General features: G+C 40.8%; 6 protein-coding genes across 6 annotated transcripts; 3 read left to right on the forward strand and 3 right to left on the reverse strand.

The window, feature by feature from the left end:
* Positions 1 to 720: 720 nt before the first annotated feature.
* PKNH_0305800 (protein CINCH, putative) lies at positions 721 to 4992 on the forward strand (the record flags this gene model as incomplete). The annotated part of the gene is made up of 1 exon (XM_002261001.1): positions 721 to 4992. One exon carries the CDS (start codon positions 721 to 723, stop codon positions 4990 to 4992), a length of 4272 nt encoding a protein of 1423 aa, XP_002261037.1.
* Positions 4993 to 5709: 717 nt separating this feature from the next.
* Positions 5710 to 7965, reverse strand: PKNH_0305900 (AAA family ATPase, putative; the record flags this gene model as incomplete). Its single annotated transcript, XM_002261002.1, has 1 exon — positions 5710 to 7965. The coding sequence occupies one exon, from the start codon at positions 7963 to 7965 to the stop codon at positions 5710 to 5712; it is 2256 nt and encodes a 751-aa protein (XP_002261038.1).
* A 934-nt stretch (positions 7966 to 8899) lies between these two features.
* PKNH_0306000 (conserved Plasmodium protein, unknown function) lies at positions 8900 to 9421 on the reverse strand (the record flags this gene model as incomplete). Its single annotated transcript, XM_002261003.1, has 1 exon — positions 8900 to 9421. The coding sequence occupies one exon, from the start codon at positions 9419 to 9421 to the stop codon at positions 8900 to 8902; it is 522 nt and encodes a 173-aa protein (XP_002261039.1).
* Positions 9422 to 12422: 3001 nt separating this feature from the next.
* Positions 12423 to 15569, forward strand: PKNH_0306100 (conserved Plasmodium protein, unknown function; the record flags this gene model as incomplete). The annotated part of the gene is made up of 1 exon (XM_002261004.1): positions 12423 to 15569. The coding sequence occupies one exon, from the start codon at positions 12423 to 12425 to the stop codon at positions 15567 to 15569; it is 3147 nt and encodes a 1048-aa protein (XP_002261040.1).
* A 1070-nt stretch (positions 15570 to 16639) lies between these two features.
* Positions 16640 to 18346, forward strand: PKNH_0306200 (conserved Plasmodium protein, unknown function; the record flags this gene model as incomplete). The annotated part of the gene is made up of 1 exon (XM_002261005.1): positions 16640 to 18346. One exon carries the CDS (start codon positions 16640 to 16642, stop codon positions 18344 to 18346), a length of 1707 nt encoding a protein of 568 aa, XP_002261041.1.
* A 498-nt stretch (positions 18347 to 18844) lies between these two features.
* On the reverse strand, positions 18845 to 20660 carry PKNH_0306300 (zinc finger Ran-binding domain-containing protein 2, putative; the record flags this gene model as incomplete). Its single annotated transcript, XM_002261006.1, has 5 exons — positions 18845 to 19452; positions 19580 to 19852; positions 20050 to 20120; positions 20368 to 20407; positions 20639 to 20660. 5 exons carry the CDS (start codon positions 20658 to 20660, stop codon positions 18845 to 18847), a joined length of 1014 nt encoding a protein of 337 aa, XP_002261042.1.
* Between the last annotated feature and the right edge of the window lie 935 nt (positions 20661 to 21595).

Consider the following 21595-nt stretch of genomic DNA (forward strand, 5'->3'; position numbering starts at 1 on the left):
GTCCCTCTTTTCCTTTACTTTCAAGTGACACTTGCATTTCACCAAACGATCATTTATTCCTCTCCCATCAGAACTGTTTCATTTTATATTAGGAAGCGCATGTGCGCACACATTTGTATGTATGCATATTATGCTAATGTTCCTTTGCGTATGCACCCGTATGTACACACATTTTTTTAAAGTGTAATGGCAATGATGTTTTGTTTCTCCTTTAATGTGTCAATTTTTTTTTTTTTTTCCTAAACTTTTTTGCGTGACTACTCTGCTTGGTCCAATCGTTCGGGACACTGCTTTCTGTTTCCGTTAGAGAAGACACTAATCCTGTCTGTGCTTCCGTTTATCGGTGGACCATCAACCTTTTTTTTTTTTTTTTTTTTTTTTTTTGCTTGTCAAAGAAAAAGCACTTTTTTTTATTTCCTTGTTCTAACTTTGTAGACCGTGAAAAGTCTTTTACCCATGTACACAACTGAATCATCCAGGTGTAATCAACCCACCATACGCATTTCCCAACCTTGCATTGTTCACTTGTGCCATTACGTAGTTACTTCTTTTTTTCATCCAAGAGAAGGAGTTTTTCACTGTGCCCTGTACCTACGTTTTGAAAGGAAAATTGCATGAAAAATTAACCCCCAATTGGCATGGGTGGCATATGACATCGAAGATCGCATTGTTCATTGCATTATTGACCACGTCAACTGCACCCGACTGAGCACAGAACAAATGGGCACCACCAACAACTTGAACGAGGTGCACAGCGCAAGTGGAGTAGGCTACATGAACAAGTACGATGTGGAAAAATATGGCACTGCTCACAATATGGAGAGAAGTAAAAGGGAGAATCTCCCAATTAACAGCCCAAACATGGAAGTTTTTCATTCTCTGAATTATGAAAATGATATTTACATGAATCCTCAACAGGGGGGGGATATTCCTACGGGCGAACTGACTGTTAAGAATAGCCCAAATGACAACCAAACTGATCGCCCAACTGATCGCCCAAATGACAACCAAACTGATCGCCGAACTGATCACCACGCGGATACCCGCACTGATACCAGCAACGTGGATGCCCTTTTCAGTGGCAACAAATATAAAGTGAAAAAAATCAAGGATACACACAGCATCAGCGCTGACTATAAACAGAAGAAGAACTTAACGAGCATCCTTCCTTTCGAGAAAATTATGGAAGAATACAAAATAAAGAATTTATATCCTGAAAACAAAGTGCAGGAATTGTATAACCATAAGAATGTGTATGAGGAGAAGGGGGGGTATAATTGGATCCCCCTAAATGGGCATTTTACTAACGGCACAATGAGGAAGGATCTCAGTGTAGATTCTTCAGATGGGTCTTCTCCGTATTTGTCAAAAGGTAGCACTTTAATGTATGGTGGACAGTACACGTACGGAACGAGTGTCAATTCTAGTAGCTTTGGTGGAGCGAACGAGGCGAAGGAGAGGCACATCTCGTCAGCCAGTTCCGGGAAGCTCTCCCAAATGGGCTACGCCGCAAGAGGAATGGACTCCATTTCCAACAGAGTGAACCAAGGATCGCCCCTCCAGGTGGAGTCCAATCAGCAGGTCCAAATGAACCAAACAGGGACGGGCCACCCAGGAGTTAAAACCATTCAGACGGAAATCCCAAATACGAATGCGGAAGAAAAAGAAAAAAGGGGGGTTCCACCTTTCAATGACTTGGAACAGAATGACCAGTACAATCAAAACAACCTCCTGGAAATGTATGATCATAAGCAAAATAAGAAAGTGATATACTACGCAGTGAAGAACCATTACGACCCCAGCAAGGAGATGCACAAAAAGGAGAAGGAAAGGGAAAGAGAAAAGGGGAATTATCCACCTCATAAAAACAAGGTGTACCAAAATGATATATACGACTATTTGCTACATCACTATGAAAAAAATTATAAAAACTTTTTTGACAACAGATATATGGACCAATCAGTTTTTAAGGGGGAGCCGAAGGAATTCTTAGCCAGTCAGGCAAACACATCACATTGGAACTCAGCTGATGGGAGCAAAGGTAGAGACACCAATGGAACATACATCACAGAAGGGGTATTGAAGACAAAGGATTATAATAACGATGGTGATGTGGATAATTCGAAAAGGGAGAATAGAAATGTCACACCTCGTAGCATTGAAGAGGGAAATCAAGGAAATCTCGCAGAAGGGCTAATGTCAGATAAACTTAAGGGAACCCATCTGTGTCATAAGAACAGTGACAGTCTCAATGTGAACAACGCGAAAGACGTAAAAGCTATGGAGGATGTGATTCCTCTAAATGGAAGAGAAGAAAACACATATCAGAATAGCGTCGAAATTTCCAATTTGTGCGATGAAGATGCCATGGATTTATATAAAAATATTGGCGAGGTGTACACATCGAGGCCCAAGTTGTTCGTGTACGCTGGGAAGGGGGAAAAGAGGCACATGGAGAAAAGTAACATCGGTGAGGTGCACAGAGTGGACACTCCTCTCGATGATTTTCCTCTCCAAATAAATAAAGAAATGAAGAAAATTTTCAATCGAATGAAGAATAAAAACACAGTTGTGATAAGCAACGTGGGAGTGAAGGCGGGTTCGTCTACCTTTTCCAATCACATCTTAAACAGCGGCCAGGAGAGGGGCTTCTTCGGAGGAGGGGCCGATCAGAAGAACTGTGTTTACGCCCACGTGATGGCTAGCCCGAACAAAATCAACTACGTTTATTTGGACTATGATAAGTTGTTGCTCCGGGGGGGGAGAAGCATGAGCGGTGACAGAATGAAACGGGATGATAGGATCAAGCGCGACCATAGCAGGAGTGTCGGGCGGATCAGTTCCGGGGAGGGGAATCCCCCCAACGAAGCAAACGCGCTCATAGCACTTTCGTTTTACCTCTCGAACATCATCATTTTCCATATCAACAGGGAGAGTTGTTCGAAGGCGTTTGCGTTGTTAGCACACTACTACGATGTGGTGAGGCACATCCGGGAGCACTTGAAGCGGAGAAGAGAGAAGTGCCCGAAGCAGGACCCGGCAATGGACACGGCAACGAATGTGGGATGGGTCAGCAGAAGTGGAAGCAAACTCGATGGAAAAAGTGGAAAGAGTGAGCAACGAAGCGACGGCAACTTGGAGGAAGACAATTTGGGGGAGGACAACTTCAGTGTCCCGTATTTCGTGTTCGTGTTGCGGGACACGACCCTAGGGAGGGAATCCGGCAAGAATGTGCACGAGGAGGATGGACCGAAAATGCACAAAGAAGACGGGGCGAACAAATTACCCCTAAGGAAATCTCTCACAAGAGAAGCGGAGTCGAAGAGAATAACCCCCAAGGTGGAACGAAATAGCCTCCCCAAGGTGGAACGAAATAGCTCCCCCAAGGCGGAACGAAATAGCCCCCCTAAACTTCCCCCCACGGGCGATGGGCAAAGTGCGCGCGCACAGCTTCTGTTGGAAGAATTAATCGACGGAGAGAAAAATCGAGTGGTACAGAAGAAGGTAAAGTATCTACTGAAATTCCTGGCGAAGAAAAGTCTATTCCATTTGCCTCCCCCGAAAGAAAAATACAAACAGGAATACGCAATACAACTGAGGAAAATAAAAAAGGAGATATTCATCAACGGAAAAAATGTAGAAAATATATATCCCAACAACGGAATATATGTGTATAAGTATCTGAACATGCTGACATACACAATAAATAAAAATATTTTCTACACACCCAATTATTTAAAAAAAAAAATGGAAAGTTGTGAATGCAAGACATTGCATAAAGTCTTGACTGATAATTTCCTCTTGCATGTCAGAAGAAAAATAGAAAATAAACTTCCCATGAAACCTAATCTATTCCTCACCCTAATAAATGACATCAAGATAGAATTCCTCCTCAGCTTCGAGACCCTCTGTATAGGCAATTCAAGATTGAAAAGGAAATATAAAAACAAGCTCTGCCATAACATTGATGTGATTATATTGAAAGCATATAAAGAAAATATTGCATTTAGTTGTTTCACCTTTTTTAATATCATAGATAAAAAAATTAATAAGCTCCAAATCTATAGTAAAATTGACAAACGGAAATATGAACACTTTGATGAATTGAAAAATGACATTGAAAATATTAACGACGGATCCATTGATAATCTTATATATAATGAAATCCTTGGGATAAAGAAGGAGGAAATTTGGACCTACTTTATTAAGAGTTATTATAGTGGCTTCTCTTCCAGGAAGGGATCATCCTTGGTTAAGGTGCAGGAAGAAAAAGAAGGAGAAAAGCAACATATGTATCATACTAATTCTAGAGGACATTCGAAAGGGATGAAAAAGAGCGGGTATAATTCTGACTCAACCGTTGACCCGGATCAATTTGCAGATCCATTTAATCACCAAAGAAGTCGACGAAGTGCCAGCGGGGTGCGCGTGTCGAGAATGCATACCAGTGCATCTTCCACATTGCTCCGCCGAGGAAGCCGCCACCACAGTGAGAAGGCATTCTCCAAAGGAGGGAGCTGCTCCTCTGGTGGAAAGGAATCCCCCAATTATGGCCCAGAAAAACATCCAAAGGGGAATATATACAAATCGACTGAACATTCCCTTAGGGGAAAGGACTCCTCGCATGAAAGATCGGATAGGAGCCACCTCGAAAAAAGAGATGTGAAGGATGCCACAAATGGTAGACAGCGGAAACCATCCAGGAAAACTCTTCACCAATGCAAATCCGACTTAGCATTGCAAGACGAACGAAAGATAAAAATGGTTCAAGAGTTCCAACTGGAGGATCGTAACATCTCAAAGAAGTACCATAGTGTTGATTATAGGAATGCGCTTCCTGGGCATGTTCACAAAAATGAGGGGAGTGAATCCAATTCTGAGGACCCATACAACCATGGAGAAGCTGCTTTCCAACACGCAGGGGTGCAGACCTGGCCAAACACAACCGAGCAAATTCAGAAGCAGGAAAAGCAACGCCAAAAAAGGAGATGAACTTGACGGAGGGGAAAAAGTTCCCAGCGAGGGTCGACACAAGCCACATTCCCAAATAGGTGAATAGGACTACCAACATGATAGCGAGGGTAACACCACCTTCTTCGGTAGGAAAAGAACCCCAAGCGAATTTCTGCATGAGTGGAAGAAAGTACATTTCAAGGAGAAGGTGCCGCGTGGGGACCTCTCAGGGCGCTACTCAATCGACTCTTAAGGAAAAAAAGATGAGCAGTTGTTTTCCCAAGAAATGAAAAGGCCGTTGTGCGGTTGCTTCATCGATTTGCATTTTTTTTTTTTTTTTTTTTTTTTTTTTTTTTTTTTTTTTTGAATCTTCCGCTTTGCACATATCCTGTTACGCAGCGCCATTATTCATGTGGACAATTTTCACTACGCATGAGTAATCCAATACCTCTTTTTTGTTGTATCCCCCCTTGGTTGTGGTGCGCAAGACAAACCTGGGGGAACACGAATCTGGGACATCACAATACAAACCGCTTTTATTTTTTTTGTCTACTTTAAAATATATTTAAAGGTTCGTATTATCGTAAGGTTAAAAGGGGCACACGGAAATTTGCCCCGTACGGTTTATATGAAACGAGTTAAAAAAGTACTCTCTGGTGGAAGGAAAACTGCGCATGTGGAAAGGTAGCCCAGGGGTACACACATGAAGACACACATAAAGACACACATACACATACGTACAATAGTGGAGATGCCTCAGAGCGCGCCGTGCTTCTGACTCCACTCATCATAATCGAACACGCATTTGTAGGATGTGTTCACCTGGGACATGGCCTTCATAAAATCATCGTACCGAATGGCCCTGAAGATGGACGCATTAGGAATATTTTCAATTCCGTTGTACTGCTCCACAGCATCATCATATACGTACTCATAACACTTGGTGCAGAGGTGGTAAATGTCGCTTCCGTTCCAGTTATGTAATTTGTGTGATATGGAGTCCAACTCTTCTTCACTCATTTGGAACCCGGAGTGTGTGTGCTTCGTTATTATGTAACGTATTTGTTCTTTCCTTGCTTGTAAATCTGGAAGGGGGATATAGACTCTCTTGTTGAACCTTCTCAATGCAGCATCATCTATCATATCAGGCCGATTGGTTGCCCCGATAATAACAATGACAGCGTCCTTCTTCGTATTAATACCATCAATCATTTGTAGTAACTGGTTTTTAATCCTTATGGTTGTGTCGTCTTCGTCTTTTTTACGCATACCTAGGATGGAATCTATTTCGTCGAAAAAGAGGATAGATGGATTATCGACCTCTGCACACTTGAACAGACAAGTTATGATTTTTTCCGTCTCTCCAATGTATTTGCTAAACAGGGAAGATGTGCTTACGTTGTAAAACGAACATCTACAATGAGAGGCCACCCACTTTGCAATCATCGTTTTGCCTGTTCCTGGGGGACCAAATAGTAGTATCCCTTTTGCAGCTCTATTTAACCCTGTAAATAAATCTGGTCTCAAAATAGCATTCACAATTTTATCCTTTATAATTTTCTTAATATCATACAGTCCGATAATGTCCGACTCTTTAACATGTTCGTTCGAACTCATCTTCATGCTTAAGGCATAACGTAAAACGTTGATTTCTAAACCTTGGTCGATCAAGTGTTGATATTTCTCTGGAATATCTTCACATCCATCTTTCAAGTCATCTCCATTTTTTTTATGATTCTTCCTCTTTTCATCCTTCCTGTCATTTGTCCGGTCTAGACGGCATCCTAGTCGGTAATCCTTTGTGGGGCACTCTTCACTACTATCACTCTCTCCACTCTTCGATCGGTTTCTGCTTGATCTTCTTCTTGAATTGATATCGTTATAAGCTTTAATGGCTTCTTCGTTCTTTTCGTTTTTTCGTTTAATCAGGATATCGAATGCATTGGAAAAGGCTTCCTTGCGTTTTGTTTTTATGGGCGAATAGAGATCCTCTATTTTCTTCTCCCTGTCGGTTGTACCTGTGTTGCTCTTCTTTCCCTTCCACGTGCTTTTCCTCACTGATGGGAGGGAGCTGATACCACGTTTGCTGACAGGCACCTGGGTCTTCCTCTTTGGCTTTATTTTCCTCACCGATACAGTGGAGCTTTTCTCGTTCGCATCCCCTCGGGAGCCTTTTCGCAGACCGTTCTGGTTACCAATTTGGTTGTCATTTTGGTTACCGATTTGGTTATCATTTTTGTTACCGATTTGGTTATCATTTTTGTTATCATTTTGGTTGCCATTTTTGTTATCATTTTGGTTGCCATTTTGGTTGCCATTTTGGTTGCCATTTTGGTTGCCATTTTGATGACCTTTTTCGTGACCTTTTTCGCTACCTTTTTCGCTACCTTTTTCGTTACCTTTTTCGTTTTCAATTTTCTGTTTTGCTCTCTCCCCCTCCTCCCTTTTCCTCTTCAGCGCCTTGGGTGTGTAAATATCGTCGTCGCTAAAATCGCCGCTAGCCCGTGCGTTTTTCTCCTTCCCAACCTTCCTCTGCTCCAGTCCCTCCACAGGGTAGGCCTCTTTGTTGCCTCCTTCTTCTTCCTCCTCCTCTACCGTTGCTTCGCGTGTACTGTCTCCCCCCTGGGCTGTTCCCCTCTCGTGGTAAACCTTAACAAACAGTGGGTCGAAGTTCATGAAGTTCTTTATGTCAATCTCCTCCACGCCGCTGACGAAGTTGGGGTTCTCCTCAAGTTTACTTTCCACATTGTCTGCTACATCTGTCCTACGTAGCAAATCTATAACTTCGTTATACGTATCATGATCTGAATAATTTTCAAAAATGTTATTGTGTGTGTTTGTGAAGATGAAGTCGCTTGGGTTTACTTCCCCCCTATTACTCACATGATCTTCACTTGATTCTGCATCCCCCCATATGTCGTTTAACATAATATCCTGCAGACACTTCCTCTCCCCCTCGCGCATTTCATTGTACACGAGTTCTTCCCACATGGCTCTTCCTAAATTTTTCATCGTGCCTCAGCGGGATATGCTCTACGGAGTGTATATTTTTTTTCATTCTTTGGTGTGCAACGCTAAGGGGAGACTCCAAATCGGTAGGAATAAGCCAAAGCGATCCCCTTCGCACCACACTGTGACTCCTCCCGACGTCGTTCCTTTTGGAAGTTACTTTTTGGGAGTTAACCTCGTCTACTTCTCTACCTCTGCAGGTCGGTATTTTATTGATTCCCCATCTGAGTCTTCAACGCAAATGGCGTTGCTCTGGCGGAGGCAAAAAAAATGGAAATGAAATTCTGCTCGCCGCTTGATGTGCATTAGAGGAGCTTCTCCTTTGGGAAGGGAATCATACGAAAATGTTTTATTTTGTTTTATTTATTTTTACTTTTTATTATCGCTACTGTGCGGGCATTTTCCCCATTGGCATCCACACAATGCCATCGCACCTTTACATTCTTAAGAAGTTTTACGAACACAAAATTGGGGAAATGAAAAGGGGTAAAATTACGAAAAAAAAAAACAAAAAAACAAAAAAAAAACAAAAAAAAAAGAATGGGCTTGGTGGTAAAAAAAAAAAAAAAAAGAAAATCGAAAAAAAGGATAAAGGGGGAAAATAATTGTTGACAAATAGCAGCAAATCGTAGCGCCGCGAAGAAGAACAAATCAGACGCTATCAAACGTGCCTCCCCCCTCCCAATGCGCATAAAGATACTGCAAATAGAGTAGCCAAATATGATGATTAAAAAAAAAAAGAAAGAAGAAAAAAAAAAAAGCGGATGAATGGCATGACCAGACAAGTGGTTAAGCCGGGGCACGGTAAAGCAAACCGTTCTTGGGGGGGAAAATAAAAACAAAAAAAAAAAAAAAAAAAAAACTTGCATGTGCATGTGCGCACTTATGAGTACTTTTTCATGTACACACTGACACCCACCAAGGGTGACAAGAAATTCTAGAAAATGTACATGTACATGCTGTCGAATTCGCGTACGTAGGTGTACACCTTCTTCACCACTACGTAGTCTTCCTCCAGGTCACCGAAATCAGATTCCTCATCATTAGCCATGCGAACGATGTTGTTATTTAAAATGTTGGGAAAGTATTTTGAATTCAGGAGGGTCCTATTGAACACGCTGCTATGCCCATAGGCTAGTCCCCTATTATTTGTAGTCATATTATTTGCCCTGAAAAAATGTCCCCTTTCCGATACAGGAGTGTTATCATAAAATTTGCTGAAAACACCAAGAGGTCTTTCAAAGTAACTCATTAGTTTGTTTTTCATGTACAGATTGGACCTGCTTTCCAACGCGGTAGCATATTCCTTGGGAGTCGCTGGGTTGTAGTTTTTTATTGCATTGACCAAGGTGCATTTCTTTGTGTACTTCTTCAATTCGTTTTCTTCATCCTTCCGGAAAATAAAAAGCAGGGGGCTGAATTTTTTTTTTAGGATTTCGAAATTTTCGTACTCCTTCATCTTTCTTTGTATACACAGAGGAAGAGGGGAAGGTTTGGTTTCTTCTCGGGAGGTTTCGGATGGCGCGCGCTCCGATTGCTGTTGTGATTGTGGTTACTGTTCTGGTTGCTGTTGTTGGTATGTATTGGTGGCTTCTTCTAAAGCGGGGACGATTAATGAGGGAAACACCATCTCACACACACCTGCAAGAGATTCTTCACCGGAAGATGTAATCCCTTGGGGGTGAAGAAAAAAACCTACTATACTTTGGTCAGACGAAGTTCATACGGACAAAAATTGTAAAATGAGCAAATATCTACGTAAAGGTGTCAGGCATGTACGTGGCATGTGCCTACGGAGCGAAAAGCTTAAAAGGGAAAAGCTTAATTAAAGGCGAAATTTTACAACTGCTTAAAAAACAAAATCAAAATCAACATCAAAAAAATCGACACTAAAAGAATCGACGTCAAAATGGAAGTTAAATTCAAAAACTTAAATCAAACGTTGAGGGGAAGTAAAATAAAAACAAGTTGCCATCACAGCACGTATACGTACGCAACACATATGTGCGACTCGGCGTGCTAGTATTCGACAACACACATAGAAGTTGGCTTCTAAGCTTTTTTTTTTTTTTTTTTTTTTTTTCACAACAGGGGTTGGTTAGGAGGTGCAGGCAGCCAAGATATAAAAATGGAAAAGGCTTACACACTGCGTGCTCTACATCAGGAATGTCACGCGTGATGGATGCTCATGTGTGCTTACTCAAGAAAATTCATTCGCCTTTTTCTTTTGTAACTTCCACCAGGGAATCTGTTTTTATGCTCTACCCAGTTTTTTTAAAAGGTGAACCATTTGATGGATCCTTCAAACGGGTGACTTGCTGCATTTTTTTTTCTTTAATTAGTAAAAAAAAAAAAAAAAAAAAAAAAAAAAAAAAAAGTTGTAAAAAAAGCTAGCTTCTATAATTCTTAAAAAAAACAAAAGAAATAAACTGTCGATGTGCAACTACCATGTGCAACTGTCGAGAGAGAACAATAAATATAGAGTGTGCCAAAATTGCATTTACGAAAATAAGGGAAGCTATATATATACAGGTACATATGCACACAATTGGCTACATTTTTCTGCCCTCGATTTATTTAAAAAAAAAATGGAAGCGGACTTATGCGCAGTGCCAGATTGCAACCTTCCGACCAATCTGACATATATTCACTTTTTTTTTTTCTTTTTTAAATTTGTAAAAAGAAAATATAATTAAAGAAGGGGACTAACTTAAAAACATTTTGTTCGACCTTGCGCCACACATGGGAAAGCGCATTTCTCTTGTGAACCTCAGTGTGGAAGCAGTAGAACAGCGGGGAAGCAACACGTAGAGGGATGGCACACTGTGCTTCCTGTACACCTGGTTGCTTCCCATTTTTTTTTGTAAAATTGTTCCACCCATTTTTTACCTGACCCGTTCAGGTAAAAAAAATAGGTTGCTCAGTAATGCTCCTGAACATTGCGAGGGAATGGCTAATCTTAAGGTACACCAACTATTATCACAACGCAATTGAATTGGAGCGACCTTTTCCACATGGTTAAATGCACATACACGCCGTGAGAACAAGGTTAAAAAGAAAAAAACAGTTATTCCCTTTTTTTTTTTTTTTTTTTTTTTTGATTTATCTGAGGAGATATAGTTGACGCTATTCTGTTATACCACTGCGTGTGTGCTCCGTGATGAATTGGGGCTAAGTGCATGCCGAATATTAAAGCGCGTCAAATTTTCTTCAGCAACAGTGGATGACCGATCAACCTACACGATGAGAAATTCTGCGAATGTGGTTTCTCGCCTTTTTCCACTCTTTACCGGTTTTTCTTTATGCCATGCAAAATTATGACTACTGTACGGGTTAGACCTTTGTACACAGGTTGTGATGGGGACCCCAGCTGAGGCGATTTCCCTTTCCATCATAACAACGTCGCAGCGAGGTTACCTCGTTCCGAAGCACATATTTATACAATTCCTCTCTTTGTGAAGAAATAAAAAAAAGAAAAAAATCATGGGCCATAGGTTAAAGTGATTTGTGCACATATGAGATGCTACTTCAAATTGGGCTGCTAGTAATCTGTTTAGCTATCCGTTTCCCGTCGGAAGGCTATTCTCCATTAATGCCAAATGGGGAACAAACTTAAGGGCACATTGAAATTGGGCTGAAATTATGAAGCATACGAGAACCCCATGGTAACGATTTCAAATAAAGGAAAGTTTACCTTGTTGAGTCTCACGCCCCATGAGGTGAAAACGCTTCCCTTTTTAATTCATCAATTATTTTCACACACTTGTTTCGTTTTGCTGTTCATACCAACATAGGAATATGTATAATATAAACACTTCTAGTTCCAGATTTTTGGGCGTCTTTGTGAGGAAAGACCAGGAAGATATATATAAAAAAAAAAAAAATAAAAAATAAAAGTTATAGGAATTAATCTCAACTTTTCGCAAAAAATAAATAAAAATGATACATGAGTGTTTGTCCTTCCAGTGAGGACGCTAAGGGAAGAGGGAGCGCCATGGCCAGGTGACAGAGCTGCTTCGATTTTTTTTTTTTTTAGCAATTGGAGGGGCATTTTCTAGCCCCGTTTCGTGAAAATATCAATTCAGCGCGTTTTTTCTCCAAGTGGTTTTATTTTTTACTACCATTTTACGGCCAATTTTCGGTCATATATATTTTTCCACCTTTTTATACCCATTAGAGTTTTTTTTTTCTTTTTTTTTTTTTTTTTTTTTGCCCCACTAAGGGACAAAACAAATAAGGAAATATCCTTTCCACATTTTGCCTCCATAATACATATACCTGTGGGCTTCCACTCAATTTTCGTAACATGCCATATCAGCAAAATAAGATAACGCACCTGTTGTTCTTTCCGCCCTACCTGTGATGTGAAACGAAATAGGAACTAAAAGAACGTGCAGTTTTATGCTGCTCTGTGATTTGCTCCCCATTTTGGTTTTACCCCTCCCCCCTCTGTCACAAGCATGTCCATGTTCAAAGGGATGCTCATAAAATCCTCGGAGCGAAGCTCCAAGGGGAAGAACCCCAATGTGGGTAAGGGGAGCTCTTCGCAAGAGGCACAATTGATGAGGGGAAGTAGCACTCTGAGTTCGAAGAAAGAGGACGCGTACCTGGACTTGGAGGACCTGGCGCCGAGCTACTGCAGTAGTGTGGCTGCTACTGATAAAGGCGGGAACCATGTCCATGGGGACGAAGCGGTTACATTACCCCTGCACGGGGATAAGGAGGAAGATGGGAGTTTCGATCGTTCAAGTAGTTTATACAAAATTGCACAAAGTGGAAATACCTCTTGGTGTGGTAGTTACGGACGAGACAGTAATAACAACGAGTTAGTGAACGAGGCGAAACGTAGCAGTTTTAGCCACCCGAACTGGAGTTATTCCCGAAATGAATACTCAAATGAACCATATGAAGGGTATCTGGAATGCGGAGAAAGGGAAAGAACAAAGCGGAGCGACGGTGCCATTTCCCCAGATGAGGAAAAGCGTCACATAGAAGATCTCCCGGAGGAGAGATTAAACCTGTTGCATGACCTCCTAACTATTCTTAGTGGTTTTTTCATGCCGAACACAAAGCAATGGAATAAGAACAAGATGAAAAAAATTTTGGACCAACTGGCCCAAAATAAAATCCACGAAAATGTACTCATCATTATGTATTACTTTACATACGAGGCATATGCACACAGAGTCCTCCTAAACCTGAAGGAAGAATACAACTGTGATTTTCTCATTCACAAATTTTTGGGGAAGGTAGATAAGATAAGGAAAAAAAGAAATAAATGTAAAGAGGAGGAAAAAGTGCTCATCATAAATGAAAAGCTAGACACAGCAGACGAAATGCAAAAACAAATATCCACCTACAATTTGGAGTTAGCAAGTATAGAAAATTACATTACCGATTTATTTAGAAAAAAAAAACAAGTAAATTGTTGTAACCTTCTCATGAAGAAGTACGTAAAAAATGTTCTGCGCTTGATTATTCGTAATATATGCACAAATAAAAAAGAAGAAAAAAAAAAAAAAAAAAAATTTTTTGAAGAAAAAAGAAATGAACTATCCATGTGGAAGAAGAAGATCACACAAAAGGAGGAGGACATAAAAGCTGAGGAGGAAAACATAAAAGAGAAAACAAAAACTGTAGAGGAATCCAAAGAAGAACTAAACAAAGCTGTGCAAGTTCTATCCTCCACGTATGAAAATCAATTACAAAAAATTGACGAAGAAATTGACTCCCTTGATCAAAACATAAAAGAACTTGAAGAAATTATTATCATTAAAAAATCGCAAAAGGAAGACGCCATAAGGAGCAAGAGAAAATTGGAGAAAGAGAGAGAAATGGAGATGAAGACCCTTCTGCAAAAGCAGTCAGATTTAAATACCTCCATGAATTTTATAAAAAACACCACCTCCCTCATGGAGGAGAAAAAAAAATTTGTCGCGGATGAAAAGGAAAAAACAAAAAAAGTTATAGCTCATTTGAAAGAAGTCTACCAAAGCTCTTGTCAAAAGAAGGCTAAAACGAACCGCTTACTTTCCGATTTAAAAAATGTCGTTCGAAAATTGTACAACTCGGATGAGGAGTGCACCCAAGTGTGTGAAGGTAATTCAAGGGGGAAATCCTCCGTAGAAATTTCTTACGAAAAAACGGACGAAAAGGGCACTTCCCTTGCGCCCGACGAAAATACACACACCACTAATGCTACAGAGACGAAAGCACAGGAACAGGTCCGCCAGCATATGGATGCCTCCAATTTGCTGAAAAAAATATACCTGTTAAAAAAATATATTTTTGAGGTAGAAAAAAATATGAACAACATTAAGGGAAAAAAAAAAAAACTCACCATCGACATCAGCCAATTTAACTGCGAAATGGACAACATAAATATTAAGAAGGAAAATCTGAAGAACAAAAAAAAAATACTTCTGAAAAATAAAATGTTGAATGAAATTAAAAACACAATTAACGAGTTGGAGAAATTGGATCAGACGGAAGACGTCATTTTGAAACAGCTGGAGGAGGCGAAGGCGGACTTGAGCCTCTTAAGGAAGGACCACCTTCGGATGAAGGAACAGAAAGAAAAATTAAAGCGGAGATTATTTTTCCAAGAAAGGAAGTTGGTCAAGCAGGAAATACGCCATGTTCGGGGATGCCTTAATCGTGACGAGGAGACAGAAGATATGGTAACTCCCCCAGCTGAGGTCATGGCAAGTGTGCCGGTAGGCATGGTCGACTGTGAGGTGGGGAATGTGCCTAATGGTCAGATGGGCGACACGGTTAATGGTCAGATGGGTGACACGGTTAATGTTCAGATGGGTGACATGGCTAATGTTCAGATGGGCGACACGGTTAATGGTCAGATGGGCGACACGGTTAATGGTGAAACGGGCGATGTGTCTAACGGTGAGATGGGCCAACCCGACCAGGAGGAAGCGTTCCCATTTTCTGACGAATCGGAGCAGTCAGAGGGGGGCGAATCATGTGCGGCCTTCAGCCAGATGCTGAATGAGTTGGAGAGGATAAGCACGCACGGCGAAGATGAGGAAGAGGAGGACCAGAATATATGGAGCGACCAAGGGGGGAGGAGTGCCCAAGAGGATGAAGACACCTCGCAGAGTGATGAGGAAAAGGGGGACCAAGGAGAAGACGGCGAAAATGGCCGAACGGATGGAGGGGAGACTCCCCTCCCTAGTGATGAAGAGAAAAGTGGTCCATCGGAGGATAACTCCGACAGTGGTGACTATGGTGACGGGGTGGAAATCGTTGCAAATGTTGTGCCCAATGAAAAGGAAGAAAAGAAAATAAATTCCTTCCCACGCATTAGTACAAAGAATAGACATCCTCTGAACCGACTGGAAAAGTTAAAAATGGAGGAGAGTCGCATCTTCGAAAGGATGATAGACAAGTACAAAAGCATGTGTAATTTAAATGAAAGTGTAGATCACCGTTTGTTGGAAAAAGAACTTCGACAAATTTATAGAGACATAACGAGGGAGGGAATCATTTTTAGAAACAAAAAATTACTCACCTTGAGGAACAGGAGAAATGTCCTAAAGAGGTACTACCACTATGTGTCGGACAATAGTGAGGAAGAGGATCTGAATGGATAAGTAGTTCATGGACCCAGTTAGAGGGATGCCTGGATGTATCACCAGATGGTCATGTGTTTTGTGCCGATAGGAGATCACTTGGCACGCGGGCAAAAGGGCAGAGAGGAATGGTTATCCTTTCGTAGATTTCCTATTCTGCTTATTTCAGAGTTTAATAAAGTGAACTGGTGCTGGATTGGGCGAAGGTGTCTGCATGCCTCTCTCCTTGGAAGCAATCCCGTTGAAATTTTTCTACAGGGGGAGCAATTCGCGACATTTGGGCACACCCTCCAATCCGTCCATCTATTTCCGCGTGGTTCATTCATTCATTGATTGATTCATTTTTTTTTTTTTTTTTTTTTTCTTTTTTTGTGTGTGATTCCTTGCGTGCGGTAATTTTTTTGAAGACCCCTTGCCCGTGGCACATGGTGTATACAGAAAAAAAAAATGACCTCTCATTTTCGCTTTGCCCGTTGGAAGAGAAAAAGAGGAGTTTTTTTTTTTTTTTTTTTCTCTCCCCGCTTAACCGATTCATTGTTATGCAGATATACCAGTTCGTCTATGCCTTTTTTTTGTTTGTTTGTTTGATTGCTTCTTTACATGTTTTGATGGTTTATTTTTATTTTATTTTATTTTTTTTTTTTTCGCGCACGTGATGATTTTAACCCCTATGTGCAAAAATTGACAAGTCCATTCCATTCGCACAGTTTTCAGAAGGTACCTCATATGTATATAACGTAGTAGCAATTTTTACGCACCTAGACAAGGAGAAATATCCCCATGACTCCTGGTCTACATGCCCACATCATTTCTTCTATATACTCCTTTGCTAATGTTCTTTCGTCTATCTTGATAATCCTTCACACATTTACGCATGAACAAACAGGCTGGGATTTTGGTCCTATGGAATGTGAAGCGAGAAAGACGAATTAGGGGCTTAATTAGAAGGCCCCAATACAATCCGTTCGAAGGTGCCGAAATAAAATTTTACAGGAAGTACAATCAACTGGTGAAAGGGGTATAGTTCTTTTTTTTTTTTTTTTTTCTTCATTTTTTTTTTGTAACCCCCTTCAAAAACATGTCTTCTCATCATGTCTGTGAAAAAGTTAAAAAGCAGCGGTCTGCTTAGGCTGGAAAGTAAGAGCGTCGATAAGACGGATTCGAATAATAATCTCGTAAAAAAAAACACCAATGTAAAAATTGTGAGGAAGAAAACAGATGGACAAATTGAGAAGACACTGACGGGGAGCGTTCTTCCTCCTCAGGTGGACAAGGTGGTGAAGCTGAAGGTCCTTAACAAGGCGCAAGAAGGGGGAGCCACCGTTGTGATGAATGCAGGCATTACATGGGACGACAACGACCCTACTAACATGGCGGAATCAACCATGAAGAAGCAGGATGAAAAAAAGGTTTATGGTGTTCGGAAAATCGTCTCGAAATTTAGTGTGAAGCGAGGGAAGACAAATCAGGATGGCCACAGAGACCTCCTTGAGGAAAAGGATCAGCGGGGGGGAGAAGAAGAAAACATCGAATACCCCCAGGGGAACTTCGTCTACGATGATACAGGTAATGGTAACGGTAAAAATTACTACGATAATAATGATCCTGCTGCTGATGACAACCCTCCTGATATTGGAAAAACAATTGTGAAGAAGAAAAAAGGCACTGAGAAGGAGCCAAACCGAAGCAAGCAGTGCGGAAATGATGCTTTACCTGTAACTCAGTTTGAGCATCCAGGTAACCACAACGGAAGGAACGATAAAAGCGATAAGGTAGAAGATGACTCGGAAAATGAAATCCTGAATTCAATTCTCAGCAAAAATGATGAGTCCACCTTAGCAGAAGCACCAAAGGAAGAAGTGAAAAAAAAAAAAAAAAAAATTATTGTCCGGAAGAAGATACCCATAAGTGAAAAATTAAAGAATGCAGAAAAAGCTAACCACTTTCCCGGGGTACAAACAATCCCTGCAGGACGGACACCTCGCGGCGCCACAGCCATAATCACCAACAATAGCAATCGTGGAAAATTTCCCCAGCCGAACGAATGCTGCGAACAAATGGTGAACGAGATAAAAATGAACGAAACGAAATTCGTACTACTGCAAGAGACGCACAAAGAAAAAATGAACAACATGATACAGGAAAACAAAAAAGAGAAAGACATGCTAAACACGTACATAAAAAATTTAAACGAAGAAATGCATCATATAAATAATAAGCTATGTGATGAAACGAAGGAAAAAGATAAACTGAACGAAAACTATCAAAATTTACAAAATGACAAGTTAGAGTTGGAAGAAAAAGTTGACATGTTAAAAAGACAGATAGAAGAATCAAACGAAATGTCTACCCTCCTGAATGAAAAGATTGCCACTCTGGAGGAAGAAAATAAAATGCTACTGGATAGGGACCAACAAAATGAACTAAAGGTTGAACAAATGCAAAGTGAGAAAATAAAAATGGAAAAAAAAATAGACGAACAGAATATTTTAATCAAAAAAAAGGATGAACTCATAAACAAGTACATGAGTGAAATAGAGAATTATAAAAACGTTTTGAAGAACAAGGGGGAAATGATGATCCTTGGTAGCTCCACTACTATCGATAAAAATATGTCAGACAAAAACAGCCAAAAGGAACATGTAGCCAAATTGATAAAGGAAAAAAAGGAACTCATTTATGCCTTCAAAAAACAGCTAGACTTGATAGTAATCCTCAAAAAGCAAATAAGTCTTCTCGAAAATAACAAAATTGTTAATATGACTTCTGGTGAGCTTAAGAAGGTGCTTCACGATTAACCGGGAGTGCCCAAGCGGTGAAGTAAAACAATTAACAAATGTAGTTATTTTAAAAAAGGAAGCAAATTATGTGTGCGCTGGAGCTTAGTGCCGCCGGGCACACACACATACACACACGTGCACGTATATATCTTCCTACATATACACTTATTCACATAAATGTGCTCTTTATAGAACGTTATGCAAAATATTGGGAGGCAAATTTTCACACACCTCTCAAACATGTCTCCTTGCTCAGCTACACTTTATTCAAAACGGAAAAAAAAAAAAAAAAAAAAAAAAAAAAAAAAAAAATGTATGCACATACGATGCACATGACTACAATGATGCGCGAAAAGGATCATTTTTTTTTTTTTTTTTTTTTTTTTTTGCCGCCACGACGGATGAGCTCCTCTTCAGCTTCAAAATGATTCCTCTCCACCAATATGCGAGTCTTTAGTAATTGCCACATCATCTGCATTGCTCTGTTGGTTCATCCTCCTCTCCCGCGTGAGCAGCTTAGTCTCGTCTATACCTCCTTCGGTCGTAATCGGATACTCTGCCATTCTCCGACTTGTAGGAGCTATCCGGCCTATCTTTGTATCGCCTATCACTGTCATAGTTCGGTTTACGACCATGTGTTGTGCCTTCGTCGTGTCGGTTGTCGCCCTTGCGGTTCCGCTCATCATGTCTGCTTCGGTTATCATTCCTTCCTCGGTTATCATTCCTTCCTCGGTCATCATACCTGTCTCGGTCACCATTCCTTCCTCGGTCATCATACCTGTCTCGACCATCATGCCTGCCTCCGCCATCATGCCTGCCTCCGTCATCATGCCTGCCTCCGTCATCATGCCTGATTCGCTCATTACGTCTGCTTTCTCCATCGTACCGACCGGCGTTGTAACCTCCGTCCTGCTTCCTCCGGTCGTAGTTATTCTTGTAATAGCCCCCCCCATCGGTACATTTTTGGTAATTACTTGACGTGAAACTCCTTGATAGGGAGTCATTAAATTGTTTATTTCTGTACGTGTCCTTTTTGTAGGAGGATTCTCTGTTGTTGTTGTAGATACTTGTGTCTCTGCTCGTGTCATTATCACCCCTATCCTTATCCTTTTGGATATCCTTATCTGCAAAAAAAAAAAAAAAAAAAAAAAAAAGGGGAAAAACTGCAGTATTGCCCAAAAATGTGTGTGTTTGGAGCACATGCGGAATGCAGACAACAGCGCAGAGGTATTTCTCCAACCGGGTACGAACCTACTATCTTCCTCTTCTTCTTCCGACCGAACTCATCATACTCTTCATCATCCGAATCATGGACTCTCTTTTCATTACTTCCCTGAATATCGTAGTGGCCTCCACCTTTGCCAGTCCGTATTTCTTTATTTGATTTGGGGTCGTTTCCCTTTTTTGGGAATTTGACCTTACTACATATGTTACATTTTTCCCTCTTAGCCCAATTGATGTTGCCACAGTCTTCACACTTCCAGTCGTTCGCTTTGAAAAGAACCTGCTTGGAATTTTTTTTCACTAGGGGGTGGTGGGTGCGGCGATGAGTGTAGCGCTGTGCAAAGTGATGCGAAAAGTAATGCCAATTTCCATGTTCACTTCTACGTTGCACACGCTGGAATGGCAAACAAAGCGGTAGCGGTGACGATCGGTACACGGGAAACCTATACACATATTACTTATGGCACATCACCACTGTGCCGTTTTAAAATCGTTACTTGTGCTTTTTGGACGGACTCTGTTGCATCGATTACAGTGTGTTCTTTGAGCCGAGTTCACTATCCCGCAGCTTTAAAAATAATGTGCATGAAAAGCGTTTCTTTATTTTTTTTTTTTGCGTGCAGTAACTTCTGGTATGCACGCTTGTAGGCGCGCCCTTAACAGCCCCGGCGTGTTATATGCCAGATTGGACGCGCAACACGAAAGGGACAAGCGGGGGCGCTTAGCCATAGTCGAGGGTAGACACAACAACGCATTTGCCGCGACGGATAGACTTGCTCCGAAGCAGTGAATGGGTTGGCAAAATTTGACATTACTTTTCGTCCGAGCATATCCAGTCCCCCGTCAGTTCGTTGTCTTCAGGAAGTGAAGAATACAAAAAAAAAAAAAAAAAAAAAAAAAAAAATGTTTTTGCTAATACACAAATCGGACTAGCCAACAACTGCGCAACAACGAATGATAACAGTTGAATTTGCAAAAAATGTGCGCAGTTGTTGACTACGGGGTGAGAGAAAATGTTCCAAGAGGGAATGTACTACACGCGAGGTACAACATCACATGCACATCAAAACTGTTTAATAGACTAACCAATATACTTTCGATTATCCATCCTACGCTTTGCCTCATTTACATTCTATATCCCTTCGGTCTACTATATTCCAGTTTCCTTCTCCGTCTGAATAACAATTTTTTTTTTTTTTTTTTCTGCCCTTTTAGGACTTGTTTTCCTTTAGAAGATTACATATAACATGAGTGACTCACAAACGTTTCAATCACACGGGTAAAAAATGAAGTCGCGATTAATTCATGGTTAGTTGAAAAGGGGAGAAAATGTGCGCACGGTTGATAGGCGCGGGTACAAATGAACACAAACATATACATTCATGTGACGCCAAAACGACTGGTATCCCTTCCCCGGGGGGATACTGCTGTCAGTATAAATTCAATTTTACGTGGTACCATTTACATGAGGCCCACAACTAATGAGGGGTGGGAGGGGCGATACAAAATTCTTGTACTCCTTGTGCGACTCATTCGCGTTGCCTGTGACGTGTCACTTCTAACTCTTAACTTCTGACTTCGTCCTTTCCAGTTCTTTCGTTACCTTTTTTTTTTTTTTTTTTTTTTTTTTTTTTCTTTTCCCCTATCAGTGGCCACTAGAATGAGCACTATATTTAAGAATTTAAAAACATCCGGACTCTCATTCCCGGCGAGGGGAAAAAAATGTGCCTAATTAGGTTCTCCGCACCCCCGAACCTTGGTGCACCAAAATTAGTACAAAACAATTCTAATTGGAAGGGAAAAAAAAAAAAAAAAAAAAAAAAAAAAGAATGCATCCATTTAGCAAACTGCAAAAGGATGCTTCCAATAAAATTTTCCTACATTAGATGTGTCATTCCATGGTAGGTTTTCCATCGGCGTGATGTTACTCACTGGTTCCTTTTTTTTTTGACAGTACTTTACCCATTTTTTTTACAATGCTTACTCTTTTATGCCATTTTATTTTTCTCCATCTGGTAACATCCCCTCCGTTTGGGAATTCGA

This window comes from Plasmodium knowlesi, assembly GCF_000006355.2.
Source record: "Plasmodium knowlesi strain H genome assembly, chromosome: 3".
NCBI lineage: Eukaryota > Apicomplexa > Aconoidasida > Haemosporida > Plasmodiidae > Plasmodium > Plasmodium knowlesi.